Below are 21,160 nucleotides of genomic sequence, written 5' to 3' on the forward strand. Positions count from 1 at the left end.
ATTGAGCGCAGCACTTTAACAGCATCATCTTTTAGGATTTGAAATAGCTCAACTAGAATTCCATCACCTCCACTAGCTTTGTTTGTAGTGATGCTTCCTAAGGCCCACTTGGCTTTGCACTCCAGAATGTCTGGCTCTAGATGAGTGATTACACCATCATGGTTATCTGGGTCATTAAAATCTTTTTAGTATAGTTCTTCTGTGTATTCTTGCCACTTCTTAATATCTTCTGCTTCTGTTAGGTCCGTAGCATTTCTGTCCTTTATTGTGCCTATCTTTGCATGAAATATTCCCTTGGTATCTCTAATTTTCTTGAAAAGATCCCTAGTCTTTCCCATTCTATTGTTTTCATTGTTCATTTAGGAAGACTCTCTTATCTCTCCTTGCTTTTCTTTGGAACTCTGCATTCAGATGGATATATCTTTCCTTTTGTCCTTTGCCTTTTAGTTCTCTTCTTTTCTCAGCTATTTGAAAGACCTCCTCAGACAATCATTTAGCCTTTTTTGCATTTCTTTTTCTTGGGGATGGTCTTGATCACTGCCTCCTGTACAATGCCACGAACTTCTGTCCATAGTTCTTCAGGCACTCTATCTTTTAGATCTAATCCCTTGAATCTATTTGTCACGTCCACTGTATAATCATAAGGGCTTTGATTTAGGTCGTGCCCTAGTGACCTAATAGTTTTCCCTACTTTCTTCAATTTAAGTCTGAATTTTGCAATATTGAGTTCATGATCTGAGCCACAGTCAGCTCCTAGTCTTGTTTTTCTGACTGTATAGAGCTTCTCCATCTTTGACTGCAAAGAATATAATCAATCTGATTTCAGTATTGACCATCTGATTATCTCCAGATGTCATTTCTTTAGAGCTTTATAGACTTTGCTGAATTATCGTTCAGCATCAAATGTTCACCAGTAGAGTCCTGAGGACAGATTCATTTGCTTTTTCTGTCTTGATACCTAAAGATACTTTTCATTACTGAGATTTATTAATTTAACCAAGCTGTCTTAGTATTGAGCATTTTGTATCAAGTTATTCTAGAACCTGACTTGCTCCTTTAGTCTAAAAGTTCTAATTCAGTGAAAATTTCTTATGTTACCCCTCCTCCTCTTTCTTCCTCTTACTTATTTTCTTCTTGCTCTGTTACCTTTAGTATTACAGTTTTTAATTTATGATTTTATTGTTTTTCAGATTAATAATCTTAACAGTATTACTACAGTTTGGGGGAAATGTGTATGTTTAATGAGTATTGAATGAATAGCAAAGATCAGAACCATAGTAGACCCTCAAAGCTACATAAAATCATTTTATTATCTTTTTTATAAAAGTAATTGTGTGGTACTTTTGTTGCTAAATTATGTCCAACTCTTTTCAACCCCATGGACTGTAATCTGCTAGGCTCCTCCTTCCATGGGATTTCCTAGGCAGGAATTGGAGTTGGCTGTATATGTTTAATGAGTATTGAATGAATAACAAAGATCAGAACCACAGTAGACATCAAAACTACATAAAATCATTTTATACCCATTTTTATAAAAGTACTTGAGAATGTCAAAATTTTTTGTCACATAATGAGTTACTACTTGTTTTCTACGTCCCCAGATTCTATTTACATTTAATGATTAACTTTATAGTCATTGAACTGCGTAATAAATACCTGCTTTAGTATATTTTACAATTTGGATTTGTTCTGTCAAAGCTGTTAGAGTTGGAGAGGTGTTTTGAGATTGGTACAACTAAATAGAAGAGCTGCCTCTGTATCATATGTTCCTTAACTAACGAAGTATTAAGTTACATACGTGCATGCACGCTCAGGAGTGTCCGAGTCTGCGACCCCACGGACTGTAGTCTGCCAGGTTCCTCTATCCATAGGATTATCCTGGAAAGAATACTTGAGTGGGTTGCCATTTCCTGCTCCAGGGGATCTTCCAGACCCAGGGATTGAGCCTGAGTCTCCTGGAGCTCCTGCACTGGCAGGAGACTCCTTTACCCACTAGCGCCACCTGGGAAGCCCCATAAAGTGAAAGCGAAAGTCGCTCAGCTATATCCGACTCTTTGCGACCCCATGGACTCCATGGAATTCTCCAGGCCACAATACCGGAGTGGGTAGACTTTCCCTTCTCCAGATCTTCCCAACCCAGAGATCAAGCCCAGGTCTCCTGCATTGCAGGTGAATTCTTTACCAGCTGAGCCACAAGTTATTGCTATCTGATCATCAAATATCATTTTTCTTATTCATGGCTTTAGTCAATTGATTGTTTCAGCCATTTCCATCTGTTTTGCCATTTTATTTATTGAAATTCAGTTCAGTTCAGTTCAGTCACTCAGTCGTGTCCGTCTCTTTGTGACCCCGTGAACCACAGCACGCCAGGCCTCCCTGTCCATTACCAACTCCCGGAGTCCACCCACACTCATGTGCATCGAGTAGGTGATGCCATCCAGCCATCTCATCTTCTGTTGTCCCCTTTTCCTCCTGCCCCCAATCCCTCCCAGCATCAGGGTCTTTTTCAATGAGTCAGCTCTTCGCATGAGGTGGCCAAAGTACTGGAGTTTCAGCCTCAGCATCAGTCCTTCCAATGAACACCCAGGACTGGTCTCCTTTAGGATGGACTGGTTGGATCTCCTTGCAGTCCGAGGGACTCGCAAGAGTCTCCAACACCACAGTTCATAAGCATCAATTCTTTGGTGCTCAGCTTTCTTAACAGTCCAACTCTCACATCTATACATGACCACTGGAAAAACCACAGCCTTGACTAGGCGGACCTTTGTTGGCAAAGTAATATCTCTGCTTTTCAATATGCTATCTAGGTTGGTCATAACTTTCCTTGCAAGGAGTAAGCATCTTTTAATTTTGTGGCTGCAGTCACCATCTGCAATGATTCTGGAGCCCAAAAAATAAAGTCTGACACTGTTTCCACTGTTTCTCCATCTATTTCCCATGAAGTGATGGACCAGATGCCATGATCTTCGTTTTCTGAATGTTGAGCTTTAAGCCAAATTTTTCACTCTCCTCTTTCACTTTCATCAAGAGGCTTTTGAGTTCCCTTTCACTTTCTGCCATAAGGGTGGTGTCATCTGCATATCTGAGGTTATTGATATTTCTCCCGGCAACCTTGATTCCAGCTTGTGCTTCTTCCAGCCCAGCCTTTCTCATAATGTACTCTGCATATAAGTTAAATAAGCAGGGTGACAATATACAGCCTTGATGAACTCCTTTTCCTATTTGGAACCAGTCTGTTGTTCCATGTCCAGTTCTAACTGTTGCTTCCTGACCTGCATACAGGTTTCTCAAGAGGCAGGTCAGGTGGTCTGGTATTCCCATCTCTTGAAGAATTTTCCACAGTTTATTGTGATCCACACAGTCAAAGGCTTTGGCATAGTCAATAAAGCAGAAATTAAAATAGCTTGATAATCACTATCTATGTGATAAACTTTGTCTTGTCTTGCAAGATTTACTGACATGTAAATTTAAATCATGTTCATGTTGACTAGTATTCAATACTATATAATTGTAGTTATTATTATACAACTCAATGAATTTGCACAAGTGATCTAACTTGCTCAAAACTTGAGTCTCCTTCATTAACATATAACTACAGGTCACTTAAAATATTTCCTGCACTTGATAACTATTCTGGCAGTACTTCCAAGGGGCATCATTGCAATCACTTAAGCTAATGATGGTAATCACATATTAGAAATACTGTGTGGAGGAAGGGTTGACTGGAGAGACCAAAGAGACCTACTAAGGGACAGTCTTAAAGGCATCAAAGTCATAACTGGGGCAAGAACAAAGGCAGTATTGTTGGGAATTGGTATGACAGATCTGGGAACTAGAATTCTGCCTTAATCATCTCTACATTCTAGCCCCATAGCTGCAACATAGTTGGTATTCAGTAATTATATTTAAGTAAAGGAAGATAGAATTTAGTAAGACTTAAGGATGAGTAATTGTTGAAGCAGTCTAGGAGGGGAGGAGTCTGGAATTCCCCTTGATCTTTGGCTTGAGTGGCCTTTGGATGGTAGTTGCCTTCACTGCCATAAAGAGGGAAGGGAGGCAGGGACCCATGCAACAGTGCTCCGGCTGAATGAGTGACATGGCCCAAAAGAACACTGACCACCTCGTCTTGAAAGCAGAGACCTACACAGAAAAGAGTGGGGGAGGAAAAGTACAAATTTTCTCTTCCTCTTTCTTGGTTGTGGGGCCAGTATAAGGAGACAGTGCGAAATAGACAAGGCTTCCTTCTCCCCTCTTTCCTAACTTCTCTTATCTTCCTAAGACCTCAGGTTTCCCCATGTCTGCCACCACCTCCTCAGCTAATGGCTAGTTAATGGATAATGCTTTCAGTCTCTTTGAGCATCTTGGCATCTCCAACTATGCATCTCCTCTCCTGGCTTCAGAAATCTTATTTCCTCAACTGTGTCACCCTGGAGATAGCAGGAAACCAGTCCCGTTAAGTGCATTCATACTGCTGTGCAAATGACTAACGGAGTCCTTTAATTCCCCTCTTGATAATTATTTGAATTTCCAAAGGAGGCTGTTCCTTTCACTACTCCACAGAAGTGAAAGCTCCCAGTCACCTTGTTGAGATGGGGGTGTGACGTGGACGGTTTTTCTGTCACCATTCACCAAGCCAGGCCCTGCCCTGGAATTTTGCTCTGGGGCCAGCTCTCCTCCACAGGTCCTGATTTCATAGGATTTTTGCTTCTTGCATTCTGAGGATGCAAGATTCCTAGGACAGTGTAAGTGGCATGCCGCTGTGGTCCTCGTGGGAGGTGAGGCTGGTTTAGGGTGGCATGTCCCTACTGGGAAGGGAGCAGTCCAGAGACCACACTCAGTGGTGGTATTTCCTTACTGCCCGAGGTTGAGAGGCTCACCCACCAGCAGCAGGGCTAGCCCCCCTCCCCACACACACAGCCCCGCTGTGTGCTTAATGCCCTGTCTTCTTTCACAACTCCAGGATGTCCAGTGTGTACCTGGCACTGTGCTGCTTGCTTCCCATACACCAGCCCTTCGTCTTTGTAACCATCTGTGAGACAGAATCTTCATCCCTATTGTATAGATAAGACTCAGAGAGAACGTAATTCACTCACGGTCTCGTAGGCAGGAATCATGGCAGAGCTCCCGACACCTCGTCCACTGTCAGGTGGCCTCTGGCATGGACGTTTACACACAGGCAGCTTAGGAATGGGAAGACTGAGAACCCAGGGAACTTATTGGAGCTTCTCTTAAAATACCCATAGTGCAGTCAATTCACTGCACAGTCATAAAGGAATAAACCAAACAATGTGGCACAAAACAGAAGAGATAGAGCTTTGTTGTAATTCCCAGTTGAAATGTTCTCTGTTGGTTCCCCATTGCTTCCTATTTAAAGTCAAAACTCCTTTGTTTAGAATTGAGTATGGAAACTTGGAAAATCTCAGTGCATAAAAAGGGGGAGGGAGGAACAGAAAGAGGTAACTACTATCAGTATAGAATTTTTCCTTTCCTTCCTGCTGTCTCTATAATCATCTAAAACAGAATGAACATCCCTGAGTGTCACAAAGTATAATTGCCTTAAAATAGGAGCTCGTGCATGTCTTTTCAAAAAATAGACCATTTTGAATTTTCAGGCAACTCCATCTGTTGACTGTATGATTTCTTCCATTTCTTCCTTGGTTATAAGGTCTTTATGATCATGAGAGTAAATAGCCAACTGTTAGATCCCCATGGTGTTATTTTTCATATTTAACTCTGATTCATCAAAAATATATCTTGTTGTAGTGTATAAGGCAAAGCTCTAACTTGATTTATCCTCCCTCTCTCATAACCAGTTTTCCTGATAAAATTGTTGAAAACACCTTTAATGTCCATTAGTTTGGGATGCTCTTTTTCATTATGTAAAATGCTGTATTCTGATAGATGACAGGGTCTCTTTCAGGGCTTTCTGTTGTGCTGATCTTTCTCTTGGCTATTAAACCAGTACATGAATAGTGATAGTTCTATAATGTTGTCGGTGGCACTGAAAATCCTCATCCTTACACGGATTTTTCAGAAAATTTCTTATCTATCTGATCTCTTTACTCCTTCATGTGAAATGTAGAATCAATTGGTTAAGTTTTAAAATCTCATTCTTGGGACTTCCCTCATTGTCCAGTGGTTAAGAATCTGCCTTCCAATGCAGGGGATGCAGGTTCAATCCCTGGTTGGAAAATTAAGATTCCACATGCTGAGTGGCAACTAAACCCACGTGCCACAACTAGAGAGCCCACGCGCAGTACAGCCCATGCTCCAAAACTGGAGAAGCCCCCCACTCTGCAACTAAAGAAAGCCCACACACCACAACGAAGACCCAGCGCAGCCAAAAATAATAACAATTTAAAAATATTTTGTAATTGCTTTAAAATCTCATTCGTAGTTTGCCAAAATTGCTTCAGACCTTTATATTAACTTCAGAAAAATTAATATAATAATAGTCTCTGTAGTTGGGACCTTGATACACTCTTTCGTGTTTTTAGACTTTCTCTCTTAGTGGGTTTTTTGTCCTTTAGTCTATATAAGTTCTACATGTTTCTTGTTAGGATTATGTCTAGGTATTATTATTAATTTTTTTAGCATTTTTAAAATTGCCATTGTGAATGAGAACTGGAAAATATTTACCATATTACGGGAGTCCAGCCCTGGTTGGATCCAGGGGTTCCCTCAGGATGACGGCTTTGGCGATTTAAAGGGATAGCGTCAGTGGAGAGAATCAGAGGCCTAATTATAATTGGTTTACGTGGGAAATCAGTATACCCCCACGCTCCAATTACTTTGGCCTGAGGAAAGAGTAGAGACAAAAGGAAAGAAGAGAAAGAACGACACGGGGAGACCAAGCTTCGGTGAGCAAGGCCCATAGCTTTATTTTTAGCAGGGACTTTTATACCTCAAGTTGCACATAGAAGATAATGGGGGATGCAAAGTCATGTAAGGTCAGCAGACCTTAATCATTATCGCAAATACAAAGGCTTTGGGTGATTTACATCATCTTCTGGTCAGGAGACCTGCTAACATTTTTCTTCTGATAAGAATTAGTCAACCAGAAAAACTTATTTTCTCCAAAGGTGACTTTTCGTAGAGTTTAGTACCACTCCCCAAAAGCACTAGACAGAGTTGCATTCCTATAGGGCAAGAGTGTCGTGGGGGTAAGTTTAGGGGTCCAAGGTTATTATTAACATTAAAGCTTCTACTTATATTTCTTATATATCAGCTATATTAATTACACTCCCAGGAGCACAGTGGGTAAGAAATATGGAAACTTGGCAGCAGGCATTAACTCAACAAAGAAATCTTCTATCAGTTCTATTTTAACAATTTTCTAACTCCCTGAGAAGCCCTGCATTATTAGAATAACTAAGTCTCCTTGTGTATACCCCGGAGACTTATAAACTAGAGCTCTTAAGTTGCTTTTCTTACAGATAAGAGCGGTTGGGGATAGCCCCTTGTGACTGTCAGAGGAATTGGTGAAAGTCATGAAGCAGTAAAACAGACAGGCTCAGGTTTTGGGGTAGACGCTCAGGCAGGCCCAGAGGGGCACCCCTCGAGTTCTGGCTCGCCTTGCCCACCAGATCGCTCCCACATGACCTTGTCATAGGGTGGGGACTCCCGTGCTGGCTCCCAGCACCATATTTTCTTTCGTTTTCTTTGCTAGAATAGAATTCAGCTATTGTAATTCTGGTGTATTGATTTGGTAGTGTTTTAGTTTGTTCTTTTGAGTATTCCAGGAGTAAATGAGTGCCCTTTTGCTCTCCAGACCTACACCTCTTTGCATTAAGTCCGAATCCTTATCATGGAGCTCCTATGGGCAGGTGCCCACCTCACCTCTGTCACCCCTAAAAATGCCAAGCACACAGGAGGTGAAGAACTAAGCCAAGGAAGTCATTCATGGTCTTGGGTGGCAGCCCCATGAGGGATCATTCTGATTCAGAGTCTGCACCTCAGTCTGAGCAGAAAGTTGGGCTTTGGGCCCCAGGGTGTCTGTTGTAAGGCCCCAAACAGAGAGAGACCTGAAGCTAACTATCTCCTTCCATCCAGAGGGGAGTGGTGGGGGTATCACTCAGTGGTAGAGTATTTGACTGCAGAGGGGGAGCGGTGGCTGGTTTCCCTTGGGAGACCGCACTTGGGGCAGAAGGAGCCAAAGAAGAGGACCCAGCAGAGACTGTGGTCCACGCAGCAAGTCTTGCTCTCCCTCCAGAAAGGCCACTCTAGGGGTCCCCTTCCCAGCCTAGAGCACTCTTCTTTTTTTCTAAGTTGTTTTTTTTTTTAATGTGGATATTTTTTAAAGTCTTCACTGAATTTGTTACAATATTGTTTCTGTTTTATGTTTTGGTTTTTTGGCCACGAGGCATGTGGGATCTTAGCTCCCAGACCAGGGATCAAACATATGCACCCCTACATTGGAAGGTAAAGTCTTAACCACTGGACCACCAGGGAAATCCCTATGGAGCACCTTTTCTGAGAAAGGGACACTCACCACAGACTCAACCCCTCTCCCATGGACCCAAAGCTGAGAAAATGACAGCTGGTTCTAGTTCTCCCTTTGTGTCTATAGCCTATCTAATCATCTACATGGAGAAGGTGATGGCACCCCACACCAGTACTCTTGCCTGGAAAATCCCATGGGCGGAGGAGCCTGGTGGGCTGCAGCCCATGGGGTCACGAAGAGTCGGACACAACTGAGAGACTTCACTTTCACTTTTCTCTTTCATGCATTGGAGAAGGAAATGGCAACGCACTCCAGTGTTCTTGCCTGGAGAATCCCAGGGACGGGGGAGCCTGCTGCGCTGCCTTCTCTGGGGTCGCACAGAGTCGGACACGACTGAAGCAACTTAGCAGCGGCAGCAGCATTGCTCACATCTAATAGAATTCTGTTCTTTAATTAAAAACATAGGTAATACATTCACACAGTTCAGCAAAAGGAGAGCAAACTCAAAGGTGTACAGTGAAATGTCTTACTCCACCTCTGCCCTGCCCCATCCCATAACTAATAATTTGTAACCTTCCAAGGTTTCTTTATTCAAATGCAATCAAATATGAATATATTCTTATTTTTCTCCATTCATATACAAAGGGTAGCATTCTATATATACACTTCACATCTTGATTTATTTAAAATATACATCATCATAATTGAATACAGTATATGCTGGTTACTGTTCTAACCTTATACGTATATAACACATGTAATCCTTCTAATACTCCTATTATTATCCTTATTTTGCCAGGGAGATTTTTGCCTCTAATGAACCTCCTCTGTTTTTTCCAGCTGTGTAGTACTCTGTTGCACAGGTACATCTTAATTTATGTAACTCTTTGAGCAGTGATGGGCACTTAGGTTGTCTCTATTCTTTGCTATTATGGACTGTGTCACATTGTACAGATGTTACCTTTTATGCCTGGAGATAGAGCTGTAGAAAAGAAATCTAGAAGGGGTGTTGCTGGGTCAAAGTATAAATATATTTGTAATTGTGATGAATATTGCCAAATTTCCCTCTCCAGAGTTACTCATTGTTTTCATAATCCTTAGCATTTCTCATTAATAGTGTCATTAGAGAACACTAATATTTCAGTCAATCATAATTATAGTCTTTGTTCAAAACATTCATGACGGACTTATTTGATCTTCTCCAGCACTCCCATATGAGGTGGGAATTACCCGTATTTTACAGATAAGAAAACCAAGGTCCAGAGAGGTTATGTGACCTGCCAAGGAACGGCACAGAGCTGAGGTCAGATCCGCATCTGCCCAGCGTTTTTCTCTGCTCCCCCTACCACTTACCTCAGTCACTGGCCCTGCCTCACAGGCTAGATGAGTCTCTGTTACTTAGATCCAGTGTGCTGAGGCTGGAGGTGTTGAAGGCACATGACCCAGTAGTGACCCCTGTTCCCTCTTCCACACATTTTTCTGTTTCCAGAGAAGTTTTGCTAGTGTGAAATGAGTCTCCTCTGTTTGATCAAGAGGCTTAAGCCCTGGGACTTACCACCTTGGGTGACTTGGGAAGGTTGAGAGCTGGTGAAGCGGAGGACTCGTACCTGGTACCTGGTGCCAAGACTTTGGAACCGGGTTGGCCAGCAGGCTCTCTTTTGGCATTTCTGGGACAAGTTGATCTCAATAATTGAGACTAAAGTGGCCCCAGCTAAAATCCTTTCTCCTGGCCTTAGATGGGCTTACTTGTTATTCTCATTGCTGGTGAGAGTAAATTACAGCAGTATTTCTAGGGAAGTAACTAATATTTTTCCTGGTAATATTTTTTTAATCTGTGATTAATGAGCTTCTGGCTACGCTGGGTCGTCGTTGCTGCATTGCAGGCTTTCTCTGGTTGCGGTGAACCAGGGTTTCTCATTGCCCTGGCTTCTCTTGTTGGCAGAGCACAGGCTCCAGGGCACACGGGCTTCAGTAGTTGTGGTGCCCAGGCTTAGTCACCTCCCTGCATGTGGGATCTTCCTGAACCAGGGGTCAAACCCATGTTCTCTGCCTTGGCAGGCAGATTCTTAACCACCAGATCACAGGCAAGTCCTCCTGGTGCTATTTGAAGAGTAATATTTAATACAATGTTTCAGAATGTGGGCTCTGAGCCAGGCTACTTGGGTTTTAGTTAGTTTCCTATTGTTGCTGTAACAATTTACCACAAATTTAGGAGCTTGAAGATGCTAAAGCTGTAACTCCAGTATTTTGGCCACCTCATGCAAAGAGTTGACCCATTGGAAAAGACCTTGATGCTGGGAGGGATTGGGGGCAGGAGGAGAAGGGGACAGCAGAGGATCAGATGGCTGGATGGCATCACCGACTCGATGGACATGAGTTTGGGTGAACTCCGGGAGTTGGTGATGGACAGGGAGGCCTGGCGTGCTGTGATTCATGGGGTTGCAAAGAGTCGGACACGACTGAGCAACTGAACTGAACTGAACTGAACCATTACAGATAGATGGCTATTTACCTCTGGAGGTCAGAAGTCTGCAGTAGGTCTCATTGAGCTACAATCGAGATGCCTGTAGGACAGTGTTCCTTATGGAGGCTCTTGAGGAGAGTCCATTTTCTTGCCTTTTCTAGCTTCTAGAGGCTGCCTGCATTCTTTTCTTTTTTAAAAAAATATTGTTTATTTATTTATTTGACTGCTCCCAGCCTTAATTGCAGCACATGGAATGTTTAGTTTTGGCATGTGGGATCTAGTTCCCTGACCAGGGATCGAAAGCAGAGTCTTAGCCACTAGACCTCCAGGGAAGTCCCTGTCTGCATTCTGTATTTCCTGATCCCCTGCCACCTTCAAAGCCACCAGGGCAGTATCACTGTGACCTCCGCTTCCTCTCCCTCTCTTTCTCTCCTGCCTCTCTCCTCTTTCCCCTATGAGGTTGCCTGTGATTACATTCGGAGAAGGCAATGGCACCCCACTCCAGTACTCTTACCTGGAAAATCCCATGGATGAAGGAGACTGGAAGGCTGCAGTCCATGGGGTCACACAGAGTCGAACAAGACTGAAGTGACTTAGCAGCAGCAGCAGCAGTGATTACATTGGTTCCACCCAGATAATCCAAGATAATCTTCCCATCTCAAGATCCTTAATATAATCACACCTATCAAGTCCTTTTTGCCATGTGAAATGAAGTGAAAGTCACTCAGTCGAGTCCAACTCTTTGCGACCCCATGGCCTATACAGTCCATGGGATTCTGCAGGTCAGAATACTGGAGTGGGTAGCCTTTCCCTTCTCCAGGGGACCTTCCCAGCCCAAGGATCAAACCCAGGTCTCCCACATTGCAGGTGGATTCTTTACCAACTGAGCCACAAGGGAAGCCCAAGAATACTGGAGTGGGTAGCCTATCCCTTCTCCAGGGGATCTTCCCAACCCAGAAATTGAACTGGGGTCTCCTGTGTTGCAGGCGGATTCTTTACCAACTGAGCTATCAGGGAAGCCCTTCTTGCCATGTGACGTGTCATATTCAGGTTCCAGGAATCAGTACTTGAATGCACACCATTATTCTGCCTACTACAGAATTCTGCCTACTTCTGGACTCTATCGCTTTCTAATTGTGTGACCTTGAACAAGTTATTGTACCTCATGCTTAGTTTCTCCTTCCTTAAAATGGGAACAATGATAATTCCCACTCCATAGGATTGTTATAAGGATTAAGTGAGTTGATATTTGTGAAGTGTTTATAAGTGTCTTGACACATAGTAAATACTATGGAAGTGTCTGCTGGCTAAAATATATTAAATAAAAATATACACTCTCTTAGCAATTCTATTTTGTAATATATTTCATAGAAACAAAAGGATCTATGCATTAGGCTACATAAAGCATTGTCCATATTGGGGGGAAATGCACAAACAGGAAATCACTGGAATGCCCGTTAACATGGAGTTCTGCAACACCCTGGGCTGCAGACCCATCCTGGTCAGAAACCTGTTAGGAACTGGCGAGGAGCAAAGGAGGCTTCGTCTGCTGCTTCACATTGCTCTCATCACTGCCTGAACCACCCCTCACCACCCCTCCTCCAACCCCTCCCCCCTCCCCTGCACACACCCCTCCCAAGCACCCCGTGGAAAAACTGTCTTCCACTAAACTGATCCAATGCATTATTAATAGAATGACTGAGTCAGTGTGGTCCATCTGGAATGTAATGGAGCTATTAAAGAATACATTAGTCCATCCTAAAGGAGATCAGTCCTGGGTGTTCATTGGTGGGACTGATGTTGAAGCTGCAACTCCAATACTTTGGCCACCTGATGCGAAGAGCTGACTCATTGGAAAAGACCCTGATGCTGGGAAAGATTGAGGGCAGGAGGAGAAGGGGACGGCAGAGGATGAGATGGTTGGATGGCATCACCGACTCAATGGACATGGGTTTGGGTAGACTCCGGGAGTTGGTGATGGACAGGGAGGCCTGGGGTGCTGCGGTTTATGGGGTTGCAAAGAGTCGGACACAACTGAACGACTGAACTGAACTAAAGATAATGCTTGTAGACCTAGATGGGGAGTGTCCTGAACGAAAGTTAAATTAGAGGAGGAAGTTACAAAATAATTGTTTAGCATGATCTGATTTTTTTTAAAAAAAAACATCAGCCTGCCCAAAATTGTTGTAGGTATGAGTCAGTTATTTAACCTCTGAACATCTTGATTTCTTCTATCTGTAAAGTGAGGATAATAATAGTTCTCTTAAGAAACTCTACCGAGGATTAAGTGGGATGAAATGTATCAAGTCCTTAGAATTCTGCTAGCAGTCTATGGGGTCGCACAGAGTTGGACGACTGAAGCGACTTAGCAGCAGCAGCAGCAGAAGAGTGTGAATATTTATGTGAAGTGGTTTGAAGAGCCAGAGGTGTGAAGGATGCACCCAGGTTGAAGGATGCTCTCCTGGTTGCCTCCGAGGTGGAGAAGAGCCAGAGGTGTGAAGGATGCTCTCCTGGTTGCCTCCGAAGTGGAGAAAAGAAATTCAGAAGTGCTGGGTGCTTCTGATGATGATTAACTCTGCTTAAAAAAAAAAAAGATTTATTTAATTGGAGGATAATTACTTTACAATATTGTGATGATTTTTGCCATACATCGACATGAATCAGCCATGGGTGTACATGTGTCGCCCCATCCTAAAACCCCCTCCCATCTCCCTCCCCACCCTATCCCTTCGGGTTGTCCCAGAGCACTAACTTTGGGTACCCTGCTTCACGCATCAAACTTGCACTGGTCATCTATTTTACATATGGGAATGTATACATTTCAATGCTTTTCTCTCAAATCATCCCACCCTCGCCTTCTCCCATAGAGTCCAAAAGTCTGTTCTTTACATCTGTGCCTCTTTCGCTGCCCTGCATGTGGGATCTTTGTTACTGTTTTTCTAAATTACATATATGTGTTAATATACAGTATTTCATGGATGGAGGCTAGCTATTACTACTTTGGTAACTTTTTTATGTTCCAATAAGTTTTATTAGTAGTTTGGATACTATCACCATAACCAGAAACACTGAACTGAGAAAAGCACAGATGTAGAAATATACTAGGATTCAAAGTTTTGTAACTGTTTTGAAGAGGCATTTAATAAAGAATATTTAAAGAGAAAAAGAAAACAGGAATGCCCTAAATCAGGCCAACCTTCTGTGTCCACAGCATCTACTGCCGAGGCTGCTCCAAGCCCTTGTGCTGCTCGTGCGCGCTCCTGGATAGGGGCCACAGCGAGCTCAAGTGTGACATCAGCATGGAGATCCAGCAGCGGCAGGATGAGCTGGACACCATGACCCAGGACCTGCAGGAGCAGGACCGCACCTTTGGGGCAGCGCAGGCGCAGATGCGCTCTGCCATCAGCCAGCTGGGCCGCGTACGCGCCGACACTGAGGAGTTCATCCGTGAGCGCGTGCGCGACGTGGTAGCGCACGTGCTAGAGCAGGAGCGTCAGCTGCTGGAAGGCGTGGGTGCGCGGTACCAGCGCGACTACGAAGAGATAGCGGGCCAGCTGGGCCGGCTGGATGCCGTACTGCAGCGGATCCGTATGGGCAGCGTGCTGGTGCAGAGGATGAAACTCTACGCCTCGGATCAGGAGGTGCTGGACATGCATGACTTCCTGCGCAAGGCGCTCCACCAGCTGCGCCAGGAGGAGCCCCAGAGCCTGCGAGCCACCGTGCGCACAGACAGCTTCGACGAATTCAGGGTGCGCCTGCAGGACCTCGTCTCTTGCATCAGCCGGGGTACAGGTAAGCCAGCATCAGCTCAAGGCTGGCCTGTTTACCCTGGGAGGGCTTGGGCCTGCTCTTGCCCCTGGGGAAAGGCAGGTGGAAAAGATCAGCCCCATGTGACATAAGAGGAAACGGGGGGTTTTATTAAGTCTCTTGGGTTTGATCACATCGTAGGTTACGGAGAGCAGGATAAGTCTAGGGGAGCGGAAGCCTGCAGCCACCCAGTAGGGTCACGTCTGACTGATTTACAAGACGCTGAGTATTCGTTGTGATCTTGTGACTCTCAAGGAAGTTGAAAGTGCAAGTCACTCACTTGTGTCCAACTCTGGTCCCATGAACTGTAGCCCACCAGGCTCCCCTTCGTGGAATTCTCCAGGCAAGAGGGACTGGAATAGGTTGCCAGTTCCTTCTCCAGGGAATCTTCCCAACCCAGGGATTGAACCCCGGTATCCTGCATTGCAGGCAGATTGCCTACTGCTTGAGCCACTGGGGGAAGCCCCTCAAGGGACTTAAGAAACTATAAAGCTGAGAACCATACCCTGTATCATTTTAGCCCAGAGGGGCCGACCACTACCACTACCACACCACCGCTCCTGCCCCCCACCCCCATCCCCTGGTTGGGTGCTTACCCAAAACCAGGCTCAGTGGAGGGGATCTTTTGCCCCTCGGATGGCCTGCCATCTGGACTAGCTGCCTACCTTTGTGGGCCCTGCGTGGGCACTGGGGAAGTGGGGAGACAGAGGACCAGTTTCTAACCTGGAGTTGTCCAGTCCAACTGGGAGACAAGGTTGGGGCACATCATGTGGCTGGAGAATGAGAGTGCTTGGCTCTGTAGCCCAAATCCAGGAGTTACAGCAGCTTTCTAGGCGCTGGAGGCAGCATGGAGGCTTCCAAGAGACACAGGGGCTGCACAGGAGGGCCTCCGGGGTGGGGAGGCTGAAATGACTCTTGGACAAAATCTCCGGTTCTGGTGTGAGGATGCCCTTTCAGTGAGAAAGGGGAGGGAAGCCTCGGAATCTGAAGGTTCTTGGGCAGATGGCAGTGATGGAGACCTGCCCACTCCTGCCCTCGCAGCTAGTGGATGTGGATTCATCAAAATGCAGTCCTAGCGTGGACATGCGCCTTCACCTAGGTGGTAACTACTACCGCATGTGCAGGAAATGACCTCCATAGAGTTTAAACAGCTTGCCTCGGTGGTGGCAGAGAAAGGAGTTATTTTATCTTCCAGCATTAGAGATTTAGATTTAATGAAAATAGGCCACAGGTCAGAAGAGTGCCATGGAGCTCTCACTGTGCAGAGAAATCAGTGAGCAGTAACGCTGTAGAATTGTCCATGCTTTGCCTTCGTGGCGGCCCCCAGTTGGAGAGAGCTGTGCTTGGGGTCTGGAGCCAAAGGCAAGCACTCTCCCATGCCACCCCTCTCTTCCTTCTAGGTGAGTTCATGCCCACTGCAATCAGGGAGCTTTCTTTCCAACTACAGCCACTCCATGGAGCTGCCAGAGGCCTTGGAAAAGGGGTCTCCAGGAAAAGCAACAGGAATGTTTCCTTTGTCACTGTCCTAAGACAGGATGCGTCTCACCAGGGATGTCCGTGACCTGCCCATGACCTTCTCTGTGTTCTCCAGATGCAGCTCTATCCAGGAGAGCCAGCCCAGAAGCTGCCAGCACTCCCAGAGACACCTGTGGCACTGACCCGGTGAGATGGACTTGAGGTTTGAAGGGGAGGTGGTCCATCCTGCGGGCCGGGTGGGTTGGGAGTTCCCCTCTGTTGGAAAGGAAACTGAGTCTTGCTGTCCCCGTGTCTGCAGACAACAGAGAAGAGAGAGCACCTGAGAGTATGACAGCAGGGGCCTGGACTGGAGCCTTCAGTGGGAGGGGGCAGAGGAAGGGCTGGCTGGCTCTGGGCTCCTAAGTGCCATCGTAGGTCTTGATGTCATAGTAAGGTCTCCAGGAGGTGTTAGGCCCAGGGATGGACAGAAGCTAAAGCAGTGGTCCCTGGCAGGCAGGCCCCTGATAGACATGGCAGATGACCCTCCCCTCTGTGTGCCCCACTCCAGATATGTGGCCCTTCCCCCACATAGGGTTCTGGAGAGGAGTGGAGAATGAGGCCAGGAGTCAGGCAGTGATCACAGCAGCCTGGGCTCCATCAATGTGATTTCAGGGCCATCACAGTCCTGAGAGCCATAGTATTCAGGGTTGGAAAGCGCCTGCACTCCCTCTCATGTGGTCATTCCCTCTGCAGCACCGCTGACCTGTGACTGTCCAGCCACCATGCACATACCTCCAGGGACAGGAAGCTTGCTCATTCTTGAGGCTTGAGCCACTCCCATCTCTGCAGTGCTCTTAGAGCGCATCCCTGGGTGCAGATGCAGTGGCATCCTGTTAACCTATCCTCTTGGCTACTTGCATGCATTTCTCCTCTCTCCCAAGATAAGCTTTTTCAGTTCCTCCCTGGATCGGGCACCTGGTCTGCTCCCCATCCTGATCATCCAGGTGTGTGTGCCTGTCAAGGAGCTGGGCCCAGGATTGACTGGTCTTCCATGGAAAGCAGGTCTTCTGGTGAGGGCAGCCAGCCTTTGTAGCTTTGCCATGGCGTGGCCTGTAGGAGACAGAGATTGCTGTAGGTTGAGGCAATCAGAAGAGGCTTCCTGTAGGAGGCAGAACTTAGGATCTGAGAGCTTTAGAGTTAGGAGAAATCTTGGAGTCTGACCTGCTCTTGTATAGAGGATGAAGCTAAGACCCCAAGAGAGGGTGTGACTTAACCCAAGGCCACACAGCATGCTAATGCTAAGGGCAGGACTTCAAGCCAGTTCCCAACTGTCTTGGGTACTGCATTCCCATATACACACATATAAAATTTTAAAAGGACATTTAATTCTGGATATTTAGGACAAGCAATACAATCACATGGTCAGAAATTGTAATAAAAACATAGAAAAGTGATAATGTCTTCCTCCCACCTTGTCCCCCATCTGACCAGTGTTTACACCCATATTGTTGTTTAGTCACTGAATTGTGTCCGACTCTTGCAACCCCATAAACTGTAGCCTGCCAGGCTCCTCTGTCCATGAGATTTCCCAGGCAAGGATACTAGAGTGGATTGTCATTTCCTTCTCCAGGGAATCTTCCCAACCCAGGGATCAAGCTTGCATCTCCTGCATTGAGAAGCTGATTCTTTACCACTGAGCCACCAGCGAAGGCCTACCTATATATCTTTATTTATTTCTTATATATCCTTCCAGAATTTCTTTATGTAGTTACAAGCAAATATGACTATATATTTGCTTTTTTTTTATTTTTGGACAAAGGTAGCACAGTGCCGCATATATACTGTGTCTAGGGCACAATACTATTGGGAATTCTTATCTCATCAGTAGGCAGGGAGCTTCCTGATGCCTTTTTACATCTGCATAGTGGTCCATGCTAAATTAGGTGTAGCGTGATTTATTTAGCCAGTTCCTTGGCTTTTAGGTTATTTTGATATGATAGACAATGCTAGAATGAAAAAATGTCTTCAAAGAAGTTATGAATGGTGGTGAAAAGTGCCCCAGGGCCACAGACTGCTCTGGCTTCCAGGTGCCAGTCGTTAGTTAATGAACAGCAAGAGAGGCTATGTTGTCTTGTGTGAAGAAGGTCTAGGCATTTTTCTGGGTCTCGTCTTGTGCCCGCTCACTGCCAGTTACTAAGCAGGTTGAACTTGGAGCATCAGAAGACTGCTCTGTGCAGACTCTCTTGCTTTCACTTTGGTAATAGGCTTGGGGGTGGGGATGGATGGAGCTGGGGAATGGAAGTGGGTCATACAGCCTAAGTGCAAAGGACAGGTGCCGCTGCTTGAGGGGCAGGCGTGGTCTGGCTGTGCCAGGAGAGAAGCACCGCTTTGACCCACATTCCTGCCTTAGGAGGCAGGAACTGGGCTTCCAGCGCCAACACGCATCCCTCTTGAAACCGCTGGTTTATTTTAGTCCCCACCCCATGCCTAGGTGGAGAGGATGATAAATACCAACTGGTGTAATTAACTAGGAGCGCTTGGGTAGGACGGCACCTCGGACATTGTCCTTCCTCTCTCTCCCTTGGTTCTTTTTGTAATGATGTCACAATACTTTAATGGAAAAAATAAATTGTTTTAAAACTGTAAAATAACTATGAATCAGTCATGATGATTTTTTTTTCTTTACTGAGCTCTCATGTGTGTCCCTGCTTCATTAACATGGGTAGGTGGTGTCAGGAAGATGGGGCAGAGGCTGAGAGGACCCCAGCCCTGCCTTTGGGGAGTTCACAGCCCACGTGGAAAGAGGTTCTCTTACATGTCAGCAGTCTTCAGAGACACACACAGACAGGCAGACGAAGACCTTTTGAACTCTTTTCATTTTTTAAAAAAAATTTATTTATTTTCTGGCTGCACTGGGTCTTCATTACTCACTCGAGCTTTTTCTAGTTGGAGCAAGTAGGGGCTCCTCTCTGGTTGTGGTGTACACGCTTCTCAATGTGGGGGCTTCTCGTTGCAGAGCACAGGCTCCTAGAACGCAAGCTTAGTGGTTGTGGCATGCAAACTTAGCTGCCCCTCAGCCTATGGAATCTTTCTGGACCAGAGATTGAACCCAGGTCCCCTGCATTAGAAGGCAGAGTCTTAACCCCCGGACCACCAGTAAAGTCCCCATTCTTTTATTTTTAATGGTGATCAAATACATATAACATATATTTGCCTGGAAGTGGAATTGCTGAATCATATAGTAATTCTGTTTTTAATTTTTGAGGAATCACCATAAAATTTTCCATAGTGGTTGCACAGCCCACAGCGGTTCCAGTTTCTCCACATTCTCATTCACACTTTTTTTTTAAGTAGTGGCCATCTTAATGACTGTGGAGTGGTTTAAACCTTTTGACCAGCACCCACTGTAAAAAATATATTTTACCTCTAATCTACTGGTGTATACACATGCACATACCTATAGCTAAAACAGAAGTTTTATGCAATAAATTACACTTATAAATGTGGAATGTACGCTAAGATTTTTCTGTTCCGTTGTATTCTATGTAATATAAAAAAAGCTAGTCATGACTTTGCTGCCGTGATCCAGTCATGAGTCACAACTGTAATTTGTAAAACACTGGCACAGAGAGTACCCTGGAGATTGTATATTTTTCCAAGAGGCCTGGGAGAAAATGACCTGCCAGATTTTCCCCTCCTCCCACACAACCCCCCCCACCACCACAACCCCCCTCCCCACAACCTCCACCCCAGACAGGTCCACTCTGATTCAGAGAGACAGCTCTCCTCTCTTCTTGTGAAGATGTTGAGAAAAAGAAACCCGAAAAGGAGGGAAGGAAATCAGTCCATGATAGTCCATGATTTGGGAACCCACATTTGACATGAATGCACTTGACATCCACCTCAGGGTCTTGGTCCCCAGCACACGGCCTGTCGTGCCGGGCTTCCCCGCCTTCCCCTGCCCGGGCTTGGCCAGGTAAGCCCTGCCGTTCACCCCGTGAGGGCACGCCGGACCATGTGCCCCACCGCTTGGGAGCGGACAGAGCCTGTCCCCGTGAGGAAAGCACATTCCTGACCTCACCCTCTTACAGCCCAGTGCCTGGGTTTTCTGACACAGCTCAGCTTAGCCAAGAGCCCCCTCCAGCTGTGTGGATGGACCTCGGGCTCCGTATGGACCCTCATCCGCCGAGTGCACAGGGAGTGTGAGATGCCAAGGAGTCAGGATTGGAGGCAGGAGGGGCAGGCCAGGGCCCCTGGACTGAGCCCCGGAATCTGGGCCTCTCATTGTAGAGGGATGCTCGCCACATCACAAACACCATTTCAGCAAAAGCTCCAGCTTACTCTTGAGTTTCCCACAATAGGGAAAGATGATGCAGAGGGACATAAAGGAGACAGTGAGTGAAGAAAAGGGAGCATACTCAGGCGCAGAAAGGGAACCTGCATTTCAAAAGCACTGGATTTGGACTTCCCTGCTGGCGCAGAGGATAAGAATCTGCCTACCGGTGCAGGGGATGTGGGTTCAATCCCTGGTCCAGGAAGATTCCACATGCCGCAGAGCAGCTAAGCCCACGCCCCGCGACTACTGCACCCATGCGCCTAGAGCCTGTGCTCTAAGAAAAAAAAGCCCTCACACCGCAACTGGAGAGTAACCCCCTCTTGCCACAACTAGAGAAAGCCCGCACAAAGCAACGAAGATCCAATGCAGCCAAAAATAAACACATTTTTTAAAAATTAAAAATAACACTAGTTTTGAGCCCCTGGTCCAGGCCCTTATTAGGTATATGACCTTAGGAAATCACTTCACCTCTCTGTGCCTTGATTTCCTTCTCTGTAGATGGGCAATAATCATAATATAGTACCACCTCCTTTTTTTTAAACTAATTTCATTGTAAAATTCTCTGTTTTAAAGTGTACCATGCAGTGACATTCAGTGCGCTCATAGTCTCATGTAACTGTCCCAGACTCTAGTTCCTGTACTTTCGTTTCCCCAA

The 21,160-nt window shown here is 45.7% G+C and overlaps 1 protein-coding gene across 1 annotated transcript in view; it reads left to right on the forward strand.

Moving 5' to 3' along the window:
* PML (PML nuclear body scaffold) overlaps nucleotides 1–21,160 on the forward strand; it is a gene marked incomplete at its 3' end in the record, with an annotated part of 43,013 nt that overhangs the window by 18,254 nt on the left and 3,599 nt on the right. Inside the window, 2 exon segments of the mRNA XM_045163782.1 lie at nucleotides 14,119–14,699; nucleotides 16,306–16,376. Coding sequence (XP_045019717.1) covers nucleotides 14,119–14,699; nucleotides 16,306–16,376 — 652 coding nt within the window.

Source organism: Bubalus bubalis, chromosome 20 (assembly GCF_019923935.1).
Source record: "Bubalus bubalis isolate 160015118507 breed Murrah chromosome 20, NDDB_SH_1, whole genome shotgun sequence".
Taxonomy (NCBI): Eukaryota; Metazoa; Chordata; class Mammalia; order Artiodactyla; family Bovidae; genus Bubalus; species Bubalus bubalis.